This window comes from Castor canadensis, chromosome 15 (assembly GCF_047511655.1).
Source record: "Castor canadensis chromosome 15, mCasCan1.hap1v2, whole genome shotgun sequence".
Lineage (NCBI taxonomy): Eukaryota > Metazoa > Chordata > Mammalia > Rodentia > Castoridae > Castor > Castor canadensis.
The window spans coordinates 4,110,164-4,135,995 of NC_133400.1; the positions used below are offsets into that span (position 1 = coordinate 4,110,164).

Below are 25,832 nucleotides of genomic sequence, written 5' to 3' on the forward strand. Positions count from 1 at the left end.
AAAGTTGGAGTTAATGACACCTGCTAGGCAGTTTTCTAGCAGTCACCACCATTGATGGCGAAAGTCAGCATAAAAGTGGAAGCTAGAGAATCTAGAAGTGGTTGGAATAGTACAGTGAATATCTTAAAGATACCACCTCACTCCACAGGTGAAATTCCAAGTCAGATAAATTTTCTACAAATAAAAGACAAATTTGAAATCTTTCCAAGCAGGTGAGCAGATGGGAACATAGGTTGTTTGTGCTATGGCCACAGGGTGGTGTCATACCAGCAGCTGGCAAAAGCATGGCTCTCCCTCCACCTTTGCTCGTATTTTCCTCCCCTGTGCTCTGAGGTCAATGTCTGCACCTGAGAGGCCACTGCTGTCCTGTCCCCTGGTTCCCACCTACAGAAAACTGCAATCCAGCTGCCTTGGATGCTGTTCCAAAGGCACATGGAAAGACAGGCCAGGAAACGGGGACCCAGCCCCGTGCCAAAGTCCAGGGTGTTTGAGCCCTAGCTGCAGGTGACGGACACCTAACATGAGCCAGCCAAGGTGAGCCGTTTGCCCATGTCACTGGTGTAGAGGAGGGTAGGGCTGGCTGAGCCTGGGGGCCACCACCTTTATGTGTCTTCTTCTTCTGGTGTGTGGGCCTTAGGGTCAGACTACTTTCTTCATGAGTGGCCTTGTGAGCGGGCAGTAGGGATCTATTTTTGCTCCAACCTTAATGGCAGGGAGCCTGGCATTTGAGGGGTGGGTAGGGGAGAAGTGTCTCAGCCAGTTCTAAATAAGGAATGTGGGGGCACAGATCTCCCTGAAGGACATACAGCAGGCTGAACAAGACAGGTGCTGCCATCTTGTACCCCCAAGTCAAGGTGACCAGCTGGAAGGCCACACTTCTCTGTCATTGGCTAAATATGGTCACGCTGATCGCAAAGCTGTGCTTGGAAGAGGCCGGTATCATCAATGCTGCCATTAACACAGGCAAACCTGGGCTCTTGGTGCACCCCTCCTTGGCTTCCTTGGGATGAGTTTGGGGGGCTCTGGGAGCTAATGCACGTGTACTCAGGATGGCAGGTGTTGGATACCACCCTCCTGCCTCACAGAGGAGGGTGAACCCCCATGCCCTCTCCTAGGTTCAACGAATACTGATGGCCATTTCTCCAATCTGGCCTGACCCACCCTTCAGACACCGCAGTCCTTTTGTTTCCTGCAGGAACAGGAATTTATGGCTACCCACCAGGTGCCAGACCCTTGATTCTGTGCTAAGTGTACAGCCGCAAGCCTAGAAGGTGCATTTCTGAGGAGGCTACTTTCTCATGCTGGCAGCATGGGGTAGACATGTTTAGAAAAACAAAACAATGGTGGAAAATAGGGAGTGCCAAAAAGGTGGCCGGAAGCCAGGAGGGTGGGAGCCGTGTGGGCGGCTTCTGAGTGGGGAGGGCTGGTTCTTCCCAGGAGGTGAACAAAGGGCTGAGTCACGTGGGACTGCTCAGCCCAGATAGGAGTGGGGAGAGAAAGGACTTATCCTGTTCCAGATGCTGGTGGCAGGTCTAGGGCTGGAGTTCACAGAGGGAGGAAGAGAGCCACCCCAGCTGAAATCAGAAATTAGGTGGTGGGTGAATTAGAAATTAGGCAGGTCTTGTGAGCCATAGCAAGAAGACTGTGAGGCCTTGAGGGGTGGGATGATGTGATTTGATGTTCCATTTAGGTGGGTCTGGCCTGAGCAGGAAAGGGAGTGAAGATGGCTGCAGGGCTGGGCAGAAGGCCATGGCTGTGCTCCAGGCAGGGCAGAGGAGTGGTGCCACGTGGTGGACAGGAACCAGGATGGAGGGAAAGACTCTCTCCTACCACTTTCCGGTCCAGTCCTTGTCCCACAGAGCAGTGGTTTCCTGTTCAGAGTCCTTCTCCCAGGGCTTGGCCAGGCTTGAGGACAGTGTGTGCTGAGTCACCTGCCTTTGACTCAGCATCCTGGAATGGAGCCAGAGCAAGGCTTACTCCTGGGAGCTCTTGCCCCTTCCTGTAGGTGCAGTGGCTGCTGTGGGCTGACTCTCCCAGGGCTCTGAAAAACCAGCGTTCCAAGCTGCGGCTTTGTCCTTCTGCTCCGCAGAAATGCAAACCAAGCACTCAAACCGGGTTGTGGGTTACATCCAGGGTTACGTCCACCGTTCAGGTGCACGGCAGTAGAAAGAGCCCTGGGCTTGTGTCAGGAGTGTAGTTGTGTGTCCCTGGAAAAGTCACTTCACTTCTCTCAATCCTGGTTTCTTCATAATGGGTGAAATGGAGTGTTAGCAGAGGTGCTGCTGGGTTCTGATTATGAAGGGGTTTGGAAAAGCAGTAGACTTTGAAAATGTTCAGATAGCCTCTGACTTCATGGAGAAATCCCAGTTTATAACCTTAGATTCCATCTGATTTTTTACTTATGAACTCTAGGCCCCTCCTTTCTGTTTTTTCCTTATCTTCCCCCTACTTGTACCCACAGATGCACCCTCCCTAGCCATCATTCTCCCCTCAGTTTAATCGGTACCCCCACTCTTTCAGCAGGTGGGGATTGAGTGAGGAAGGATGAGGGTGTTGAGGTTAGGAACTCTGCTGCTCCTTGCTGGCTCCCTGCTGCCAATTTGGTGCCGTTTCATGTACATTTGCAAACTAAAGGCAAACACTGCCCTGTCGAACCTCATGGTTATCCTGGTCCAATCAGCTTCACGCCAGTCTGACAAAGTCATTGGATCTTGTGAAAGGGAGGAGCTCAGGTCAAGTACAATGAGGCAAGGTGATGTGCAAAGGGGCTAGCCTCGTGTCTGGGCTGTACAGTGGACTTGGCTTGGGGTTCCTAGGAATCTCCAAGTTAAGCTGGTTGTGGAACAACCAGTCCAGAAACTGCTTTCAGGGAGCTCTGCACCTGGGCTGGAAACCAGGTCCCTTCTGGGTGTGACTTCAATCCTCCAGGGGGAGCGAGCTGTGTCATTCTTAGAATTTCAAACAGCAAGGTTTCTGCTAATGGATGGCTTCAGAGAGCAAAGTTCTCAGCAGGAAAGCAGGTGCCATTCAAAGGAGATTGCTATTGAGAAATTCACCAGTTTTATCTGGATGAAAGGCCAGGAAGGTTTTCAGAGACTCTGCTGATGGCTGATACTATCTCACTGTCCAGGGGGACAGTGTTAAGTGTTCCACTGGCTGCAGAGAGGGATGGCTTCTCTCCCAGCTTTGCCCGCAGCCCAGCACCCCATCCTCCCCAGAACCCCAGCTGGTCCCAGGCACTGACTCCCCTGAATCTTAGAGGCTCTCTCTCCGAGTTCCTTGGACACCAGGTCCCCCGCCCCAGCCGGTCCTTCCAGGCAGACCCGTCCCTCCACCGCAGGGTCCGCCACCCACAACCCGCCCACTTCCTTGAGATGCATCACTATTGGCTGATCTTCTCCCCAGGCGCCGCCCCCAGGATTCCGCTTTCGCGATTGGGGCACATGACCGCCTGTCAACGCCGTTGCCAGGGAACGGACCGGCAGGGGCGGCTGGGAAGGGAAAAGGCCTGGGACCCACCGACCGGAAGGCAGTGTGGGGTCGGTGCGGTGGTGAGCTGAGGGGAGGCGCTTGGTCCTGGGCTAGGCCTGGCGTGCAGGTGGGAGCGGACGGGGTACGGAGTGGGCCTGGGCCCTGCTCCTCCCCGGCTGCCCGCCTCTTTGGGCCCCAGGGAGGCGGGGGCAGGGGAACGGCTTGGAGGGACGTCCTCCGGAGCACCAGGCCTGCTGTGTGGTCACGATAAGAAGGTTCCTGGGGATGACATCACCTGTCCGGAAGGCCTAGCAACGAAAGAGAGCTGGCAGAAATGGGGGAAGGAAAGGATGCATCTGTGGGATGAGGCGGCTGGGTATATACTGGAGAGGGAGCTTGTGGAGGTCGTCCCACGTGTATTGGGACGAGTGGGCTTGTTCAGGAGCAGTGAAGCTAATCTAATTCACGGCCAAGGTTGAGAGGAAGGCGTTCCAGGCTGGTGCCCTGTGATGAGGGAGGGTAGGAGCTCGTCTGGGGCCAGCAGGAGCTTCTTTCCCAGGCTCAAGCAGCCTCATTACAGTCAGGAAGGCTCCCCAACTGCCTCCCCAGAGGCAGAATATGCTGCCCTTCCTTCTGAGCAGGGCGCTTACCCTTGTTCCAAGATAAGAACTCAAGGAGCATTTTTCGCCTGTGTTGGGCCCATCTGTTTCTGTCTTTGGCCTCTGGAAAGCAAAATCAAATGCCCTGGATTACTTTATCCAATCCTCTAACTTCGTATTAAAGGAAATTATTCTCTGACACTTGTTAAAGCATGTTAAGGCAGACCTCATTCAAGACGATGGCTGTAGGTATAGGAACAGGGCACTGGGATTTTGCAGTGGGGGAGAGGGGCTGGGCTCTGCCCTAGATCCATCATGGGCAAGTGGATATATATATAATATAGCCGAGGAGCAGGGTGGGTGGGGGTCAGTGGAGGGAAGTGACTACCAGAGAGTGTCAGAGTTATGGGAGATGCTGGCTAGCCTGACCTATCTGAATTCTTGCCAACAGCAGGCCAGTGTTATCAGATGCCATCTGGGGGTAGAGGATGAAGAACCTGGTTGGCTCACAAGATGATCAGATATTGAGGCTATTGCTAAAATTGAATTTTACAAGGAAGTGCACAGATGGATTTAGGGTCTGACTAAAGTGTGACGAGCAAAGCATCTTGGTCACTTATGGGCTGCTGATCCTCTTTGTCTTATGAAGGTTCAAAAATAATGTAGTAACTTGCCCATTGTCCTAAAAAACAAGTCACAATGCAAATTCAATCTGCCCATCTTTGCTTATGCCATCACTGCAGAGCCTGGCCTTGTGCAGAGAGCGGCAAGTGCTTGCCTGTCCGTGCCCTTCAGGGTGTTACCTCCTGCCTGACCCTGCCCTGGTTTCTCACCTTCAGTACTACTGAGATTTGGGACTGGATACTTCCTTGTTGTGAGGCATGTCCTGACCTCAGCACACTGAATGCCAGCAGGACTCTCCTTCCTCAGTTCTGATAACCAAAATGTCTCTGACCACTGTCAAATGTCCTCTGGGTACAAAACTGCCCCCAGTTGAGACCCACGGGTACAAGAGATCTGAATGTGCTTTCTTAAAGTGACGTTGGGGGTGACCTCCCCAAAGAGGCTCGATGCAGGTAACTTGCCAGAAGAGGGCTGTCTCCTGTACCAGGGTGTACCCATAGAAGTCCGGCCACATCAGGCAAACTTGGTAGGACTGAATGCTTGACAGGGAGCTGGCATTTGGAAAGGATACAGCAAAGGCCTTGCTTCCCTAGGACTGATGAGGGAGATTCCTGGCCTGAGTAAAGAGGTGGAGGCAGGAGGGATTGACTCTGCAGTCCTGTGTCCTGTTGCTTGCAGGGGCTGTAAAAGTCAGGATGTCCCTTGAGTTAATCTGTGATGTGTCCTTTCACCAGTGACCCTTAGGAATGGGGACGGTGATGCAAGGGACAGGGCTGTGTTCTTGGGGCAGCTGTGCCTCCTTCTGTCATTTACTCTAGTCATGTCCTCCTACTGGTGGCCACTGCCCTACTCCCTCCACCTTGCAGAACCAGTGTTGCCAGATGGGCTCTGCTCTGAGTCTCTCCTGGTGGTTTCTATTGGTCCTGCCCTGTTCCCCGCCCTCACTGCTGTTTGCACCCTACCCATATATTCTTGCCCTCCTATCTTTCCTGTTAGTGGCTTGCCCAGCCCTGTTCCTTTCTTATAGCCAGTTGGGGCTCCATTGAGATCTGGCTGGGCTGCACAGGACTGCTGAGCTCAGTGTACAGTGGAGGAGCCTGGTTCTGGGGAAGGAGGGTGGGGTGGAGGGTGCCCGTCCTCTGTAGCCCCCTCTGCTCCCCGTCTTCACATGCCTTTATTTCACTCATGCCAAGCCTCACCTTGCTGTCAGCATGTCACTCCTGCACTGTCCCCACTTGCTAGGTGGGCCACTTGGGGTCCCTAAAGACTCAACTGGAGTGTACCCTTGGGGATATTTTACACTTTTGGCTCCTGGTGTTCGTGTGCCTTATTTGCATAGACCCCTGAGTCCCGACTGTGCTGTCTCTGTGGGGCCTGGCCCAGGAGGACTGACATTTATTGAAATAGTGACATCAGGAAGCCAAGTATCCTGAGGAAGTGGGACCAATGGCCTCTAGTGGCACAACCCAGGGTGCACTGTTGCCTTGGTGGCCTTTAGCCTGTGTCCCTGGCAGAGTGATGTCTTTGTTTTGAGCAGAAAGCTTCCAGGATTTTGGGAATCTGAGGTGCGGCATGGGATGGCCTCATCTGTTGAAGGAGGCAGAGGTGACATCAGCTGTCCTTGCTGCCAGCTGCTGTGGGTGGCTCTGGGCTTGTTTTCTTCTCAAAGCAGAGCGGCTTAGCAAATAATTTCGTTGTTCCCCACCATGGCCGGGTGCTGGCGGGCTGCAGCTGTGCAGACGAGGACATCCTGGAGGCTGTTCCTGAGCAGGGGTAGACAGTGAGTGGCGGGTGATTGGTTCTGACCCCTCGAGCTCCTGATGTGTAGAGTGGGAATGGACTGAGGCCTAGGGGAGCCCAGCCTGCTTGTAAGGACCAGTCTGGGTTGGACCAGTCAGAGAACTCACTTAGGGGAGCCCACAAGGCAGCCATGTCCTGGGAGGGGACCACACACAGCCGTTCAGCACACATGTCTAGTTGCCTCAGGCTCTAACACTAGGCATATGGCCATGGAGCAAAGTCCTCTTTGTGACCTTCAGATACGAGTGGGGCGTTTGGTGTGGATTAGGGAAGAGCTGGGGGTTGGGAGACTGGGTGTCCTGATGGAAGGTTAAAGGAGGATGACGAAGACAGGCAGGGTGCTCCTGGGCGTGGGTGGTCAGGGGTGCCTTGCAAGGAGGTGACCTCTGGGTAGAGAGGGAAGAAGCCAGCCTGGGGCCACCTGCTGGAGTAGTGTTGGAGTTAGCTGGTCCAGCACAACCAAGTTCATGGTCATAGAGGGTCAAGATGGCATGGGGTCTGAGCAGCGTGAGCTGGGAGGGCTTGGGTGGCACCCAGGGTGTCGTGGGCAATGCCAACCAGTCCTGGAAACCAGAGGCTGAGGAAGATGGAGAGGTGAGGCCTCTGAGCCAGAGGGAAGAAGGCAGGAAGCTGCCCTCGAGAACTGTCTTCTGATACCCAAGTAGACCCCAACCCTGGGGACCTGCCTGGGGTGGGGTTGGCCACCAGCCACCCTAAGGTCCAGCCCGGGACTCTAACCTCTGTGTATGCATCCCTGTAGTCTTCGAGGGGTGAGTGGCGGCATTCTGTGTCACAGCCTTCAGATTTTCTGGAAGTGCAAAGTGTGCTTTTGGGTGAAGCCCAGCCTAGGGGTGACGTATAATGCCCCTAGCACATTTTTGTGCATTTACCATTTGCAAGATTTCCGCAGAACAATGAGCTAGGGGTGAGGGAGAACTCTGTGACAAGTGTTTTGATGATTTGGTAAATTTTTGAGAAAGTCTTGAATTTCTCCAGGAAGGGCAAAAAATAAGATGCTGAGATCACATCTGGTTACAGTTGTCATGACTTCCAGGAAACGCAGGTAAAGCAGCAGCCATCTGGGTTTCCAGGTCACCTATGGCTTTGGTACTTGGCGTCTTTTGTCCGCTGGTGGCCAGCCTGTGCCACCGTGGGGTGCAGGGCTCTCCTGTGGATCACAGATACACTCCTACCATGGCAGCATCGCTCAAGGGTCCCAGTGCAGAGCAGAGCAAAAATAAGACCACCATGCAGGCTGCCCAGATAACCCGGTGTCCCTCTCCCTATAAACATGGATGTCATATTTCCTTCTGAACGATCACATTGGCTCTTCTGTATTGCTCCTGCATTTTAGATGAAAATTCAGATACCTAGTCCCCGTCCACAGTCAGCCTTCCCTTTTCTGAGTCCTTCCCACAACACCCGAGACAGCCACGGGTCCGTTAGAGTCCCTCCCCACACCCTTGTCTACAGACAAGCTGCATTTACAGCTCTGCTACAGGCCTGGTGCCACCACTGCGGTCTTTAGCCAGCAGGTGCTGACAGTTTCCACTGCAGTTTCTCCTGTCACGGTCTCAGGATGCTTATTAGTGCCTCCAGCACAGTAAGTGTGGGTCGGCTTCTTAAATAAACCACAGAATCTGTAATCCCTGAGTGGCCTACTCTGCGTAATTATCATATTTATCACCTTAAACATTCAGCATTTCTTCACAGCGAGAACATTCAGTCTACTCTTGTAGCCATCTGATGTGCACTGTGCACTGTTGTTGTTAACTGTAGTCACCCTACTGTGCGTAGGATTCCTCCCTGACTGTGAAAGTGTGTCCATTGATCAGCCTTCCCCCTCCAGCCTAAAACTCAGTAAGACTCATCTCCTGATCGAGCCCTAAAAGACAATGTTGTTTCTTAGGGCTGAGGTGTCAACTCTGGCCCACCCTGTGCCCCTTGGTCTGCGTGGTGTGGTTGTTTGCTGGGTCCCTGGAGGGACGGGACTCGGCTGGTGCAGCCTGTCTTCTTTAGAGACCAGGACAGCCTTGTGCAGCTGGATGTGGAGCCTGGGGTTGGAGTTTTCCTTCTTGGCTTTCTGCATGTTAGAAACTCGAGGAGTGCAAGCAAGTAGATCAGAGTGACAGCCCTGAGTTGGGTTGGGTGGCCTCGTTTTCAGCCTGCTTTATGCGCTATGCCCCAAGGAGCCCTCTGCTGGGCTCTTGCTTTCAGGGCACTTTAGCAGTGAAGTGTCAAAGGTGGAATCCCTGTGAGGATGACAAAAATAAAAAAGGCAGAAAGAACAAGTGTGGGCAAGGATATGGAGAAACCAGGACCTTGTGCTGTGCTGGCGGGACTGTGAAGGAGACAGCAGTCTAGCAGCTCCCCAAAATGTGGAGTTTCCACAGGGTCTAACAACTCCACTGCTAGGTGTCCACCTCAGAAATGTGAAAAGAGAGACTCGGGTACTCACCCATTCACAGCAGCACTATTCACGATGGCCAAAAGATAGAAGCAGCTCAGATGTCTGCCAGTCACTGATGGGAAAACAAAATGTGTGTCCATACAGTGAAAACAGCCATACAAAGGAGTGAAGGACTGATACACGCGACCACACGGATAAGCCTCAGAGTCATGGTGCTGGATGCAAAGTGAGGCCCAGGCCATGTATTATGTGATTCTACTTCCATAAAATGCCCAGAGAGCGAACACATAGAGACAGAAGGTAGATTACTGGTTGCCAGGAACTGGGGAGAGGGACATAAATGAGTGCCAGTGGGTACAGTTTTCCCATGAGGGGAGTGACGGTATTTCAGAACTCTGTAGAGCTAGTGGTTGACAACATGGTGCATGTGCTTCGTCCTACCAAATGGCACATTGTAAAATGGCTAGTGATGTGTTAGGGGACTCACATCGTTAGAGGAAAGACAGAAAGGTCTAGCCTGCACCTGCTTTGCTTAAGGGTTTAGACACTCATGTCCTGATGGGGACCCTGCCTGCTGGGAAGTGCCCTTCCCTGGGCTTGACCTCCTGGGGGATTATTTTCTGTGGCACTGACTCAGTTTACCAAGTTGCCTTGCCTTAGGGAAGTTTCAATTCAAGTTTTTTAAAAAGCAGATATTTAGCTTGATTAAAATGGAGGACCCCCCCCCCCACACACACACACTTAGTTACATCATTATGGCACTGTGCTCTCAAATGAAGCAGTTCAGCCTGTCTTGACAGCTCGGAGCACGAGCCAAGCAAGCTCATCAATGCAGTCTGCACAAAGCCAGGAGAGGGGGTAAAGCCAGTGCTTAAAAATCTCTCACTCTCTCTCTTTTTTTTAAATCTTCTCCAACCATGCTGTCCGTGTTTGAATCTTGTATGTTGACACCTGGCCTCTACTCAGTAATGAGGTCTATAACAGTGAGTCAGGGCACTGGGTCACCTGCTCTTGGGTACCAGTCTCTGTTGATGCCCCTCCAACACCTCTGACAGGCAAGGCAGTGTCTCCTGCTGCATAGGTGGGGTCTGCTGCATAGGCAGTGTCTTCATCTACACGGGCAGTGTCCCCTGCTGCATAGACAGGGTCTCCTGCATTGGCAGTGGTTTTAGGTTCGACGTTTTTCTCAAGTCCTGCACAATCAAATCAGTTTTCAACTCAAATGTTTTAAAAGGGAATATAAGCTTGGTTAAAATGGAGATGCCTTCCCTCCTTCACCTTTTAGTGATGTTAGCATCATTGCCATGTTTTCAAGCAAGGCAATGCAGCCAGCTTGACGGTTCTGAGAGACTTCGGAAGATCTGGTAATCAGGATGAGGCCTTGCTTTATCTGTATCCAGGATTGATTCCCACCACACTGAAACATATTCTAGATCCAGGGTGCGGTTCAGTGGAGTGAGTGCTCATTGGCCATATGACTACAGCACTTCTCTCTGCGATGACACACGTCATGTTGACTTCCCTCTGACTCATGTCTTTTCTTCCTGCAGAGCTCTGAGACGCAAGTAGAGATGGGGAACAGCCAGAGCCTGTCGAGACCCAAGTTTCGCTCACAGTTTCTTCCCAAGGAGCAGGCAGAGATCGATGGCTTGTTTGACGCTTTGTCATCAGATAGACACAACTCGGAGACCTCACCCAGGTCCTTCTCTCTGCAGGCGCTGAAGGCAAGAGTGACAGCCCTCAGTGTGGAGTGGGGAGCAGGGTGTGCAAACTGTGACCCTTGAGCCTATTAACACTGAAAAGCTGACTTTCTGTGGAGGGCTGCATGGTCCCTACTTCTGGCTTGTGGGCTTTGCAGGCTATGTGGTCACCGTCATAGCTCCTCCGCTCTCCCACTGGACTGTGGAAAGTAGCCATGAATCACAGCTGTCCGAGACTTTCCCTGGTTTGAAATCAGTACAGTGTCCTAGCTGTACTAAAGAAAGGAACTTGGAGTGGATCATGACCACTGTGGGGTTTGTGAGACGACACCAGAGGGGCGGCCCCTGTCTCCTGACTTCCCTTCTAGAGACTGGGTGGCAATCTGGATGCCTTAGTGCCTCCCGTGACCCTGTGTCTAGAGTTCATTTGGCCTCCTGTGTTTGATGTCTAGGAATTTTATGATGGGCCTAACACAAAATGACTCTCACCCCCAAGTTCACCTTTGAGGCATTAAGGTGGCTCATTTCCCCATGTTTTTGCCCTGTTCCACGGGACACGCAACTCATGTCCAAGGGCTCAGGCTACACAGGACACTGGCAGCACCAACGTCAGCTTGTGTAGTGAGCAGGGGAGGGGGCAGTCTGAGAAGGCATTCTGAAGCCTTCTAGACCGTGCAGAATAGCAGCTGATGGGGGCGTTGGGTTCTCTGATGCTCACTTACATATGAGGAAACTAACTGGCCAAGGAGGTATACATATGTATACCTGTGCACATGTCACCTCTAGGCCAGGAGTACCCAGTGGGCTTGGGGCACACACAACTATGGCAAACAGACCAGAGATGCTAGCTGACGCCCTGCCTGCAGATTGGATGGCAAGGCCATGAGTGTTTAGCAGGACACCGGGGATGAGAGCTACCCAGAACACTTTGGCTACTGAGACCCTGTTCAGGGAGGAGTTAGAGGCTGCTGTGCAACAGGTCTGTGGAAACACTGACAAGGTAGGAGGCCCCTCTGGGGTGTGAGGTCTGAGCCTGCACCCTTAAGAGTCACAGAGTATCTGTGTCATGATGAGCACATAGGCAGCTGCCAGAGAACAAAGGAGTGCTCAGACCCTGCCCTGCAGGACGTGTGCAGTCTGTGACTTAACGTGCTCTTTCCTCTTAGTCATCATCCTGGCCCAAACCACACTTGATGCTGGAGCCCAAGTGTTACTAAGAATCAGTAAAATTAGTTAAAAACACACACTGAGCACAAAGAATTGAGATAAGAAGTAAGAGCTATCAAACACGGCTAGGGATCCTCCATATAGAGACCATAGTGGCTCTCTACAGACATGTCACACCTGTTTGTAAATTCAGACAGGCATGTGCAGCTGTGAGACTCTAGTAACCATAATGACATAAGCAGACAGGGAGGTGACAGTAGAAACAGGAGAGACATGGCCAATGTGTGGACACTGGAAAATAGAGGGCAGCCTGGTACCAGATTGGAAGGGTCTGATGGCCAAGATGAGCTGAGCACACTTTTAGCATGTGGGTCCTCCAGTGGGGAGATGGTCACATGGCTGCCAGGAGAGCCCAGGGAGCAGTGGCAGGTCGTGGTCCCCCTCTCATTTCCCTGTGATACTGCCAGGTTGAACTTTCACCCTGTCCAGCCTTTTCTCCTACTTGTCCCCAACAGAGCCACGTTGGGGAAGCTCTTCCCCCAGAGATGGTCACCAGACTGTACAATGGTATGTGGAGAGTCAACCTGACAGGGAGGGCACAGGGGCCCAGCCAGGGCGTCTCCCGGGAGCAGTTCACGGTGTCCATGTCCCACCTGCTGAAAGGGAACTCTGAGGAGAAAAGTCTCGTGATTCTGAAAATGATTTCTGCCACGGAGGGGCCGGTGAAAGCCAGACAAGTCCAGAAGGTAGAGGGGCCTCTTGGGCAGGCTTGGTGTCCTTGGGTGGGGGGCTGGGGACAGTGATGTAGCTGATGGTAGCATCGTGAGGATGTCCAGCCTCAGGGTCTCTCAACCAGGAGAGTTTGGTAAGGGTCAGAACTCATGGACAAAGGCTTTGGCAAAATGTCTAGGCCACCCAAGTGTGTCTTTGGAAGAATGGTGACCGTGGGTTGGAATCTTGTCTGACACCGTGCTCTATCAAAGAGATGAAAATTTCCCTCCTCCACATGGTACGGTGTAGAGCACGGGAGTGCTTAACCATGGTCTTGTGGTCTTCAAGTTCACAGAGGATCTGGTCAGCGCTGTGGTGCACGTGCTAACCCACAGGCAAGAGCTGAGAGGCTGGACTCGGAAGAAAACTGCAGGTCCCCCCGCCAGGGTGCAGGTGCTGGCTGCCCAACTGCTCTCGGAGATGAGACTTCAAGGCAAGTGCCCAAGTGTGCTCCTTGACTTAGACCTTAGGGTCCTACAGTGGCACCCCATCTCCATTACTCTGAAACCAGGAAGTGCCAGTCTCCAGTCTTGGTCTGATGTTCATGGAATTTCCTTATGATTCTTGCTTCTGTAAAAGCATGTCCATTTCTGACTTGAATAATTCGATTCTCTCTCCCTCCCTCTCCTCCTTTCTGCCCTGCCTCCCTCCCTCCCTCCTTTCCTCCCTTCCTCTCTTCCCTCCCCTCTTCTAGCTAAAGGTTTCCCATTTTTTCATTGATTTTTTTTTTTCAGAGTCAACTTTGTTTTCTGGTCTATTTCACTTATTTTCTCCTGCTTGTGTTAGACTTAGTTTTGTCTCCTCGTTGTGTTTGAGGTGGAGGGTCAGATCACTGGTTTGAGAGCCTCTTCAGTGTCGGTACTGATGCGGCTTCAGCTGCATCCCGTCAGTTTCCATATGTTTTTGTTTTCACGATCTTCACACTTTTCATTGTGCCTTCTGATTTCTTCTCTGGCCCAACGGCTTCTCAGAATTCTCAATTGTATATGCTTGCAAATTCCTCAAGTCACCTTCTGCTACCGATTTCTAATTTCATCCCACTCTGGTTGAGGGCATGATCTCAGTGCTTTAAAATTCATCAGGCATCTTTTATAATTAGGTGCACTTTGGTGACGCTCAGTGTCCACTGGAGAAGCATGTATTTTGCTATCGCTGGATGATAAATGATCATTTATGATATTTTTGATGATATATTTGAGTTTGAGATTTTTAAGAAGACCTTGTGATGACTCTCTTTGCCAAGTAGACACTTTACAAACATGTCACTTTTTATTATAAAGCTAGACCTTAAATGGTGTGTAAGATCAGTTCTATTTAAAAAATTGATATATTCCCAAGATATTTGGAGCTTGGGAAGAAAAAACACATGTACCAGCATTTTATCCATGGGGAGCTGTTAGGCGGCCTAAAGTCAGTGTTTTTAAAAAGAAGAATCAAAAGTTGAATTTTCTTTTTTCTTGTGGTGCTGGGATTTGAACTCGGGGCCGTCACCTGAGCCACCCCACCAGCCCTGTTTTTGTGATGGGTTTTTTGAGATAGGGTCTCGTGAACCGTTTGCCTGAGCTGGTTTCAAACCACGATCCTCCTGATCTCTGCCTCCTGAGTAGCTGTGATTACAGTCGTGAGCCACCAGCCCCGGCTCAAAAACAGAACTCTTAAGTTGTCATTTAAGTAGAAACGGGTCAGCTAAAATGATTGTTAGGGTTTTAAGTGTTACACAAATATGAGGAGTGAAAGGTGTTTGAAAAATAACTTGATTAGAAATGATAGGAGTTTTGCAACATCACAGAAGTTGGGAAGTAGAATTTCTATATTTCCTGTAAATGAATGGGCCTAAGTTAGAGAAGACATTTTTATTTGAGTTTGGATTCAAGTTTCCACGGGTTGGGAATTAATAGCTGTCAGTGGAGACTTTGCATGTCGTCTGTGAACACGAAAGCCCCTCTCATCCTTGTAACAACCAAATGAGCGCATTCTGGCATTACCTCCAGTTTACACACGAGGACCCTGAGGTCAGTTAAGTCCCAAGAGTGTCCTATGATACTACTGCCCAGTCACCTCCACTCTGTGGGTTAGAGATGGAAACAAGTGTAATCGACAGTTGATGAGCCCCATTCTTCCCAGACTAGAGAGGTACCATAACACCCTGGCCACCGATCACCTCTACGGCCTTCTCACACGTGTGTGGCAGAAAGTCTCAGATGGGTAGTTTTGGGGTAGCCCTCACAGGTGTCAATTCTCGAGGTGTTTTGGGGCTGGGCCTCCTTGTAAGGGCTTGGCTGTCTCATGGGCCTCTGAGATGCTTCGTGGAGTGGGTGTCAAAGTTGAATTGTTTAAATCAGATTGGCCAGCAGAAATAAGGCTGGCCTCATGTAAAATTTCAAATCTTTTTTAGTGACCATATTAAAGCAGTAAAAAGAAATAAGTGAAGTTAATTTTAATTACATATCCAAATACATTTTAACATGCAATCAATATAAAAGTTAGCAAGATATTTTACAGTCTTTTCATGCCATGTGTTTGAAATTATAGCACATCTGGGTTCAGACAAGTCACCTGTTAAGTTCCACAGTCACAGGTGACTTGTGGCTCCTGCATTGATCAACATAGGCTTGGAAAGTCACTGTAAGGGACTTGGGAGCCCTGGTAACACTGAATTCCCCTTCTCTAGATGGCCAGAGGTTTCGGGGGCCTCAGTGTTTGGACCATGACTGCGACCAAGCCATGATCGAGGACTGGGTGTTCCGGGTCCCCCATGTGACCACATTTCTGAGCGTGGTCATCCACAGAGGCTTTCTTGTCCTGTGCTCATCCCTTGATCTGGCCACACTGGTCCCTGCGTGCCAGGTGGAGCAGGGGAGGGAATTTGAGAGCTTTCTGGACGTGCTTTCAGTCATCTACCTCAACTCGCAGCTGGCCAGGGAACAGCGGCACTGCTGGCGCCTGCTCTTCTCCTCCCAGCTCCATGGGCAGAGCTTCTCTCAGCTCTGTGGGCGCATTACACACCAGGGTCCCTGCCTGGCCATCCTCGAGGACCACGATGGACATGTGTTTGGTGGTTTTGCCTCTTGCTCCTGGGAGGTCAAGCCTCAGTTTCAAGGTAAGACTTGGATCCCCAAACCCCGAGGGGTGGCACAGCTCCGTGAGGAGTGCTGGTCAGATGCCCACCATGGTGACAGCACAGAAGCACTGAAAAGGGGTCATCCCACCCTTTCCGGTTCCCCCAGCCCCCTGCATAGTTGGGGAATGGTGGGCTGGTGAGCGTGACACTTCCTTAGTGTGGCTTGTGGTATCACAGATCCCTCTTTTGGTCTTGGTAGTAGGATAAAAAAGAGGGGGTCAACACCTGGCATTCAGCTGTGGCACAGAGGCATAGTATCTCCAGAAGTGTCAGGGCTCCATGCGTCCAGGAAGATGGGCCACAGATGCCCTAGTGGGCTGGGGAGATGTGACCTCCTTCAGATGGATGTTCTGCTCACTGAACCCTCCTTCCGGCCATCCCCCCTTGTAATATGTGTTTGCTTTGCTCCCTTTTCTTTGGGTTTTGTGACTGTGTGGGATGTGAAAGTTCTTTGCATGACCTTGAGTGTATGAGAGGAAAGGCCTAGTTGGTTCAGCCCTTCCCTCCAAGAATGCTCTTCTGATGTGTGGTCCTGCAAGGCCGTTTACTAGGCTCGCCTCCCGGCAGAGGCTGCATCCTAGGTCACAGGCGGGCCACCCTTCACCAGGTACACTCTCACGTTTCCCTGTAGGGCTCAGTCATGCCAGCACCTCTGGAATCGCTTATCTTCTTTTGTCAGGCAGAGAGGCTAGGGGCCAGGGACCTGTGTGTGCACAGGTGGCTGGGATTGGGGGAAGACCCACAGGTGCAGGCTTGGTGCCTCTGTCCCCTAGATCAGGCTGTTTCTAGGATTTGACTTGTTTCCAGGTTTCAGAATGCTCTAGATCTTTAATGTAGCTCTGGGAATGGAGGAACCCTTCCCAAATCCAAGTTCCCGGTGCCAGTCGGCCTTGTAGGCAGGACTTTCTGGAGACAGTACTCTCCGCTCTGCACACTGGCACAGTGCCCCAGGAATGGGCACTTCAACCCACTTGGGGCCATGCCCTAGGATTTCACAGGCTCTGAGCATCGTGATCACAGATAAAACCTGTTCCTCCCCAGTCTGTGTACCACCTCGGCTTTGCTCTGCTGGGTCTCATGGCTTATTGAGTTCCCACACTTACCCTCCTCCTGCTCTGAAACATGAGCAGGAGGCTCCAGCAGAGGGCGGCCTTGCCCTGCAGGTGGTCCAGCGTGGATTTGGCCAGCCTCAGGGTTGTGTCCATTTGTCCTGCCAGTAGCTCCGGGCTCTGAGGTGCTCAGCCGTAAGCAGTTTGCATTCTGTGTGTGTTCTGTTTGGTCACCAAGGCCCCGGGCTTTGGGTTGAGCAGACAGGACTTTGGGTCCAGGCTCTGGACCATGGCTACTTTTCTGGACCTCTGTTCTCCAGGCCCCACATCCTGGCGCTGTGTAGGTAAGTGGCTGGGAACAGTTGGCTGCAGGTGGTTTGAGGAGCTGGTACTGTGGTCTACTGCTGTTGTGGTGATAATCTGCAAGGGGCTTAGCTTTTTGGCAGGTGGGAATGACTTGTTGGGTCCCCACCCCTATGTCCTGAACAGTAACGTGCCCCATAAGCTCCCTCACTGTGGGCAGACCAGGGCTGGACCTCACTGTGGGCCCACACCTGATGTCCGGTCCAATAAGCGTGTCCTATGTAATAATAAGATGACAAAGCAAAGCGACACTTCTGTGTGAAGCTCAGTTTCCTGGAGGCTGGAGGCGGGGTGGGGCTGTGCTGTCCATCTGTCAGAAACTGCCCTTAGTCTTCTGGAGATGCTTAAGTCCACTGGTGCTCAGAAAGCCCTACACTGCGTTGCTTAGGTGATCTTTCTAGTCCTTCCCCCACCTGGGTGCTCAGACACCCTTCAGTGTGACTGAAGGGCCCTGCTATCCCTGCATGGCCTGGCTTTGTCCTTGCATGGGTCGGTCTCCTGACTGTGACCAGACTACATCTGTCTGGATTTGAGGCCTGGGAGTTGTTGGCCTATGCACTGCTGGTTCAGACCCTGTCTGCTTGGTCAGGGCCACGCCCTCCCCAGTTTCCCCTGGGCCTCGAGTGCCCTCTCATACCTGCCTTGCATATTTGAGCTCCCGACCAGCTTTTTGCTGATTTGCTTCCCACCTAGTGAACGCCTGGCCCTCAGTTCCCATTAGCATTTCCTTGGTCAGCTCTGGGGCCAAGAGCCACAGGCATCTTGGGACACCAGTATCAAGGTGGACGTTCCTTCAGGTCTAGCCCTCAGAACACTGGGGTGCGTGTCTCCTGTGGTTCCCTCAGTGGGAGCTCCCTGCAGTCAAGTCTGGTCTCTGTCTTTCCTGTCCCTTGTGACGAATGCACCTGTGGCATGCTGGGGTCTCTAACCAAGGACCCCGCTCATTCCCGGGCTTTGGCTGGGGCCCTTCTCTGAGTGGCCTGTGTGCACCATATGTCACCTTTCCAGCAGTCTGCAGGTGTTCTTTCTCCTGGATAGCGCATTCTACTAGGTGGGGGACAGCTCTACACTGAGGTACGTGTGAGCTTGGGTCAGCTGTTGTAGAGCCATCAGCATCCGGGGATGGCTGCCCACCCTCACACTCATAAGTTGAAAGGAGACCCACTCTTTCTGACTTCGATGTCCCTGGCCAGCCTGAACTGATACCAACAAACAGTGGGCAGAGTTCTGATCTGAGCACTCCAGGGCCAGAGCTAAAAGATGTCCCCCAAAATGTCATTTTAGCCTGGTCATTTTCACAGCTCAGCCGCCCAGGTCCCTTAGGCAACTGTCAGACTTGTTCTGTATGAGGTCTGTGACCCACCCACTGATCCCCAAGATGCTAACTCCAGGAGCGCACACCTGGAGAAGGATGAGAAGTCCTGGCTGCTGGTCCTTTGAGCCAAAGACCATTGGCGTTTGCTGCTCTGTACCTGGCTCAGACACAGTGACCCTGTTTGCTTTGCTCTCTGTCACTTCCAGGGGACAACAAGTGCTTCCTGTTCTCCATCGCCCCCTGCATGGCTGTGTACATGCACACCGGCTATAATGACCACTACATGTACTTGAACCATGGACAGCAGACCATCCCAAATGGACTGGTGAGGAGCTGGAGAGGGCATTGGGTAGTGTGCATGCCAGGTGCAGCCTGATGCCTACCTTCCACCAGCCGAGCGTGAGTGTGGCGCACCGTTTGGCTCTGCAAATGGTGTCTGTCCCTTCTGCTCTGGTCTCAGTGCTGGGAGCCTGACAAAGGGGCAATGTCTCCCTTAGGAAGGGCAGTGGCATCTACTGGGCTTTTCTGCGGCTTGTGTGCAAACAGTGAGCGGGCACTTTTTCCTGGCTCCCAAATGATTGGCTTGTGTCCTCCATAGCCCGAGAAGTGTGGGTGGCAGACCTGTAACTAGGTACTACTTCCCTGCCTCAGGCCTGAGCACTGAGCTAGGGCGTGCGACTCTGACTGGGGAACCTGGACCACTGGGACAGGTTTGGTGGCAGCTTATGAACCAGTATGTGGGGCTCCAGCTGGAGTGATGGTGCTCCTGCTAGGTGCTCACTTTGGCTTTGTGATCAGCCACGGGAGGGAGAGGAAGAGGTAGAGGCCAATGTTACGTGGACACAGGCCCATCTGGCTGGGTGTGGAGGGCGGGCACCCCCCAGTGGATGCTCGGTTCAGGTAAGAGCTGTGTCTGCCATCTGTCTCTTCTTTCTGCTTTTTGATAAGAATCTTCTGGTCCTGTGCTTGTCCAGCTAGAGAGGACAAGCGTGCTGCCCACGCTGTTGCCATGGGAAGTGGGAGGGGAGGGCCCTCTCCCCTCCACCAGGACACCAGAAACCTCCCAGAATGGGCAAGGCCTTCAGCCTTGGAAGCAGCACCCACAGGTCCCCAGGAACTGCCTGTCCTTGACTGGAGGAGAAGTGGCCCCAGGGGAATACAGACATATGCATGGGTCTCTTCCTGCCCCAAGTCAGAACCAGACTGTGCCAAGTGCTCCAGGCCCACTGGGGAGCAGTGTCAGGAGAAAGATGTCAGTGAGGTGAGGTAAAGCTGGCCTAGAGCCTGCAGTGGGACCACATGACAAAAAGAGAAGGGTTCAAGTTTTCCCTCTCCAGTTCTCTGCCTTTCTCTCTCTTGACAGCTGATTGTGCAGTCACGTGCTATGAGCTCAGTTCCTTGGCTGCCTAAGGGTGAGAGTCCCTGGCTGGTGGGGGTGGGGATGCTGGCATGGACAGGCTTTCCAGGGTTGCTTGTGGTCACTTGTCTCTAACTTTAATGGTCTGGGCCCTGAGTGTCTGTTTTTCAGCTTGTTCTCTCACTGTGTTCCATCATACCTTGGGAGGTGCCTGTTTCAGTAGGTCAGAACAGGCACTTAGCAGCGAATCTTTCCAGAGAAAAATGTCGCCCTCACTATGCTTCCTCTCCACCTTGGGCTGGTGTTTTTTTTTTTTCCCCCCTATATTTTTTGGGGCAGGTTCTTTATACTCCAGGCTTCTCTCTAACTATTGATCTTCCTGCCTCAGCTTCCTGAGAGCTGGGATTACAGGTGCGCCCCTCCCTACCCGCTCTGGGCTTGTTCTCAGGCAAGGCCAGGCCTGTGGCACGCGACATTCCCTGCATCAAGTCGCTGCTCAGCTCTGTCTCGGCTTCCTCCGCAGGGCATGGGTGGGCAGCACGGTTACTTCGGGCTTTGGGTAGATGCTGATTTCGGGAAAGGACACAGCAAGGCCAAGCCCAGGTGCACCACGTACAACAGCCCGCAGTTGTCTGCCAAGGAGGACTTCCGGTTTGACAAGATAGAGGTGTGGGGAGTTGGAGACCCCCCAGAGACACAGCTGGTGAGTGCCATGCTGTCCTATACCCCACACGAGGGACCTGGCACCATCTCTTGGCTTCACCTGACAGTTTGTCCACATGTCTGTCTGGCAGCTGCTGCTGCCTCTGAGGGTACTGGTAGATGCTCAGCACAGTTGGGTGGTTTAGTAGAGCCATCCTGGGAAGCAGGGACCTGCCTGAGGTGTGCACCTGGGTGGGCTGGGAGACCCTGCACCCTCCCTTCCCCTCTGTGAGACCAGAAAGTCTGGGTTCCTGTGCTTCCCTAGTCTGCCGTTCAGTAAGTCATATTGGGCCCTCTGCACCGCTCACACTTTGTGAACCCCCTGGATTGCTTCCCAGCATGGGAGTGACTTGGGATGGGCTCCTCGTGGAGCCGTGGAGTGTTGGTTCCACTCAGGCTGGAACACTAGCAGGACGTCGCTGCTTGGTCCTGGTTACTGGGGGCTGCTCACCTTTCTGTGCACACATGAACACACACCCCTCTTTCCCTTCTTCCGAAGGCCAAGGGCAAGAAGAGCATCCTGGATGTGGATCCTGAGACCCAGATCCTGCTGGAGGCCAGTGGGCGGGTCCGCCACAGTGAAGGGCTCCGGGAAGTCCCAGACTATGACAACCCCAAGGAATGAGGAGGATCTCCTGAGTGGCGGGGCTTCCTGAGCTGGGACATGGGCTCCCCTGGATCTGTTCTGGGTGTGCTTCATCAGAACACAGCCATGCCAAGAAAAACCTCACGTGCCATATACTGATGGGGGGGCTGCCTCCCAGGAATTTTTTTTTTTTTTTGTCTTTGAACTCAGGGCCTCACACTTGCTAGGCAGGTGCTCTACCACTTGAGCCATTCTGCCAGCCCTCTCCCAGAAGTCTTAAGTGTCAGATTACCAATCAGTCTTACGCTTTGCTCATTTGTGTCAATGAGCAGAAAATGTGGAGCTCTGCTGGAGTTGGCGCTTGCTGGAGACATGACTTCTTGCCATGTGTGGGTCCCACCCACTCCAGGCCCTTTGGGCACCCTGGAGTGCCTTGGTGGTCCAGCATGACTGTGAAGGAGAGTGGTCTGGATGAGACTGTCAGTGCTTTCAGGGACAGCATAGGATTTCTGTGCTGATTTGTAAAAATGCGAATGGTTCAATGTTGGAAGTAGATGAAAACTTCGATAACACCGTTGTCCTGGCGTGGTCCTCAGCAGGTGTTTGCAATCAGGGTTTCACAGATAGCTTTCTTGGCTCTTTTGATGTGAATCTGAGTGGTGATGATAAGAAAATGGTGAAACCTGGATCTATCCACTGACAGCTGAGTCACAGCTCTGTCATGTGTGGGGGCATTTGAGGATCCACGTCTGGGAGCCGGATGCATACAGCTCATCCCATACGTCAGTGGTGAGTGATATCAGTATGGGGCAGGGGTCTAGACCTCTGGGCACTAGACTCTAGACTGTGTCAGAGCCATCAGTATTGTCCCTTCTCCAGGAGGACATCCCCAAAGGGATGGTGGATAACTGGACAGAGCAGACTTACCTTAAGCCAACTCCAGTGATCCTGAAATGCTGACAGCCTCTGAGCACGGCTGTCTTCTCCCCTCTGACACAGGCCTGAATAACTCTACAATGCACTGTGAGTCGTGCCACCAGGAACCCCCAGGCTTGGGAGCTGTGCCTCAAAGACCTGTACCTCGTCCCTTTATTTTCTGCTGGAAACGTTGACCTTTTGCAGATCTGACCAAAATGCAACTTTTTCTTCTCTAGTTTGCCTTTATTAAAAGCCATAGTGAGTTGAGCAGCTTGCATTTTGCAGGTTCTGCACTTTTCTACCAGGAGGCTCATCGAATCTTCCACTTAGCAATCCTGACTGAGACAGAAGGCCTTGTCAACCAGCCTTCAAAAGCAAAGTGCACCCTGTGTCGAGGGCAGGCGCTTGACACAGAGAAGGACTCAGTCATCATCAGTTTTCCTTACAAGAAGCCAGTCCTCTGGCTCGTTGGATGTATTATGTGATCTTTCTGATATGTCAGCAGGCATAAATCCAAAGAGGTCCCCGGCAGTAAGTTTGGAAGGATTTTTATAAAACTGTGGTTAAATACCTCACTAGAGACAGGTGTACAGAGTCTGCACCTTGGTGTCACTGTCACTGCGCTTTGTGGCTATTGAGGAAGGTCATGCTACCCAGACCCCACGTGCCTTTTGACATCAGGCCTGTCCTTGGGACAGCCCAGGTCACAGGCTGGAGGGACGGGGCTACCTGTTCCCAAGGCAGCATTCTTATTCCAAGATGGGAGGGCACCAAGCCAGGCACGGTCACCTGGGGCTCGGGCCTCTTGCAGTGGGCAGGTGGCGGTCATGGCATTCTCCTGGTGTGAGGTTCAGCCTCTCCACACATACACCTTTTGTCACAAACTTTACACAAAGCTGTCTGTGTGTCAGCCAGGGCCCTTGTTGCTGAGGAACTTTTGGGGTCTTTGTGAGAGCGGGCAACAGTCCAGGTTGTAAGGACCACAGGCCTCCCTACAGGTGAGGCTGACCAGGCCCAGGGCGTGCTGGTGGGAGGTAGATGGACCGTCCACGTCCACTCATGGCGATTCTTATCTTCCCTCTGTCTTTATTAAAAGGTGTCACATGTACATGACAAAAAGATGGAGACGTGAAACGGTGTAAGGAAAGGCAGAGGCAGAACCCGAGTTGCAAAGCTACTAAGGGCTCCTCCCCGGGCAGCAGGTGGCACGTGCTGGTGGCACCTGTTCCACGTGCTGATATGCCCGCCACTCCTGTTTCTAGCGGAGGTGCTCCATGCCCGCCACCTCCTCTTCCTCTGCTCTGTCCAGTCCCACAGCGCTTTCCGTGTGTGGCTTTGCCTCTGTGTCTGCGTGACTGTCTGCAAGTTGTTGGGTTAAAAGGCACCTAATCTTTTTGTTATTTGGATGTTGACAAATTAACACGTTATCCTCGTAACTGACCGGAGTGCCTGTGTGCTACTTCTCCGTAACACTGTACTAAGATCTGATTTTTGTTTGCCTGATAGACAAAGCCCACAGTTCTTCAGTTTCTCCTTCCAGCCGTGGTGAGCGGCTTCAGTCTTCAGCACCATCCGTCTGTGTCCTGTGCCGTTCTAGGGTGTGGGTCTTTTTCTTACTGACTTGCAAGAGTGCTTGCTTTTGAACAAATCAAAATAGCATTTGCTGTGATGGTTAATCTTTTTTGTTTGTTCAACTTTGTTTTCATTTATGGCATTTTTCTGTACACAAATTTTACATTATTGCAGCGTTTTTCTCTTAAGGCTTCTGGGATGTGCAGTTCCCATTTTTACTTCTAAATCTTCAGCCTATTCAAAACGTATTTAAAAATATACCTCTAAATAAAGTATGGTACCTTTTTACTAAGTGGCACGTCTTTTTCCCACTGACTTCCTTATCCGCTCAATTTCTGTGTGCGCTTATGTCTCTGCCTCATGTTTTAGTCACTGGAGTTTTAGGTTTGAAAGATTAAAGTAAGGACTGTCTTGATTCTTGCTTTTCTCTAAGCTGTGGTGGCACTGTGACCATTTCTAGAAAGCTGGCCATTGTATTTCCCAGAAACTTCCTCCTATGTTAATCTGTTTTTCATTCTCTACTTGGCCAATACCAACGCCTCCATCTGAGGACGGGAACCCTGGACCTGCAGTAAGTTCTTGTCATCATTTCTGGAACCATAAGTGGATTTTTTTTTCCCCCCTAACCAATGGTTGTTTGACACAGGAAAGCTCTTGAACTCTGTGCAGTTTCATCCCAGTCCCCTTGCTGAATTCTGTCATCTGGCGATCATGGTCAACTGTGACCATGCATCAGAATCACTACAGGGCTTCTCAAAACACAAGTGGTGGGGTCTGGCTCGCTGTCTGAGTGGGAGGGCTGGACGGTCTTAATAAATTCCCAGGTGAGGCTGCTCTGTTCCCTGCTGCTGTCTTGTCAGTGGCTTCTCTTGGAGATGGCTGCCACTGCCACCACACACCTAGAAATAAAGACAGCACCCACTCTCCCAGTCGCTGCTCCATTCATTTTTTCTTCTTGGTTAATTGCATCAGCAGATTCTTCGGAGCATTAAAGAAAGATAGTGGTTGGTCCTTCTCAGCCAGAGTTTCACGCTGTAACAGAAGTCTCTGTACTTGGGTTCTGAACGATCTGTCAGGAATACATGTTGACTTTTCTAGAAAGCCTTTTGTTTTTTGTTAAGCACCTGTGGTTTTCTTCCTTTAGTCACTAATATGGAAAATGAAATTAACAGCTTTGCAAATGGTTACCCATCTTGGTCCTTTGCTGTTCTAATGTGTTTATTTGGGCAGCCCAAGGTAAGTTTGCTGGTAACAGTGTGTATAAGTGAGCTGGTGTTTTGAAATAGATTTTTGTTTTCTGGGGGAGGGGTGATGTAGGGGTCTGAACCCAAAATGCTTAGGTCACTGGCATGGTGCTTTTTAGAAATACCTTAAACTATCATTTTATGACAAGGAAGTGCAGTTGCAGAGGTTGAGGATGAGTGAGATGGTCTCCCTGTGCACCGTCCCCTGGGGCTGCATTGCCTCAAGCCATAGCACAAATACAGCGACAGACAGGATTAATAAAAACCATTGTGATTTAATAAATAGCATGACTTTTGCGGAGAGTTCCTCCCTGGTGTCCCAGGGCAAAAGAGGGACATGGACAGACAGAGCCACCCTATCACAAAGTCTCCCTCAGAAGAGTGGGCATTGCAGAGGATGGGGTGGAACCCGCACCAAGACTTCAGCTCGTTCAGGGATGTGACAGGTGGGGCTGCTCTACGTCCTCGTGGTGTGTCTGGGGGTTCCTGGCTCGAGAGCAGTATTTTTCACACAGCTTGAGCAGCTCGGAGAAGATGAAGACAGAGGAGGCCAAGCCAGTTAAAAGCAACAAATCTGCCCGAGAGAGAAGAGGGCAGAACCCATGCCCACACTGCGGCAGAGCCCCTGCCTTGTCCTCCTGTCCCCTGCTCCTCTTCACCTAAAGCTGGGAGCTGAAGGCTGGGGCTCCTCTGGGATTGGCTTTGCCCTGCTGCCCAGGCAAGCTGGCTTCCTTCCCTGTGGTGGGATGTCCTTACAAAACTCATTCGAGGTCCCTTTTCGTCCCACACTCGCTCGTGGGCACTAGTTCTTAGCTCATTGGGGAGAGGTGGCTGTCCCAGTCTTGCCTGGGGTCTCAAGCATGACCTCAGGCCTGGCTGACCGTGTCCAGACCCTTATGAGCTCAGTCTTAGGGGACTGTCTCCCCTGCCCCACCTCTGCTGTGGCCCCACCTGGCCGGGGATCCAGGAGAACCCTGGGTACTGGGGAGTGTCTGAGCACTCAGTGACTATGGCTCTAAAGGCCCCAAGTCTTGTCTCAGGTAAGAGATGTCTGTGTCACACC

At 51.9% G+C, this 25,832-nt stretch overlaps 2 protein-coding genes across 12 annotated transcripts in view; one reads left to right on the forward strand and one right to left on the reverse strand.

The window, feature by feature from the left end:
* Nucleotides 1-377: 377 nt before the first annotated feature.
* Nucleotides 378-24,710, forward strand: Meak7 (MTOR associated protein, eak-7 homolog). 11 transcript variants are annotated; one of them, XM_074055558.1, is made up of 10 exons: nucleotides 3,472-3,551; nucleotides 6,426-6,474; nucleotides 10,455-10,628; nucleotides 12,287-12,517; nucleotides 12,831-12,975; nucleotides 15,214-15,642; nucleotides 18,597-18,715; nucleotides 19,754-19,802; nucleotides 20,311-20,450; nucleotides 20,949-24,710. In XM_074055558.1, exons 3-10 carry the CDS (start codon nucleotides 10,476-10,478, stop codon nucleotides 21,072-21,074), a joined length of 1,392 nt encoding a protein of 463 aa, XP_073911659.1. In that variant the 5' UTR covers nucleotides 3,472-3,551; nucleotides 6,426-6,474; nucleotides 10,455-10,475; the 3' UTR covers nucleotides 21,075-24,710. The 11 variants fall into 11 exon arrangements, with proteins under 11 accessions (XP_073911660.1, XP_073911651.1, XP_073911652.1 ...); XM_074055556.1 differs by having other exon boundaries at nucleotides 3,500-3,598; XM_074055559.1 differs by lacking the exons at nucleotides 3,472-3,551; nucleotides 6,426-6,474 and adding an exon at nucleotides 378-534.
* Nucleotides 24,711-25,024: 314 nt separating this feature from the next.
* Nucleotides 25,025-25,832, reverse strand: part of Atp2c2 (ATPase secretory pathway Ca2+ transporting 2) — a 68,421-nt gene continuing 67,613 nt past the window's right edge. The window contains exon 27 of the mRNA XM_074055548.1: nucleotides 25,025-25,343. Coding sequence (XP_073911649.1) covers nucleotides 25,201-25,343 — 143 coding nt within the window. The 3' untranslated portion in view covers nucleotides 25,025-25,200. The remainder of the gene's footprint in view (nucleotides 25,344-25,832) is intronic.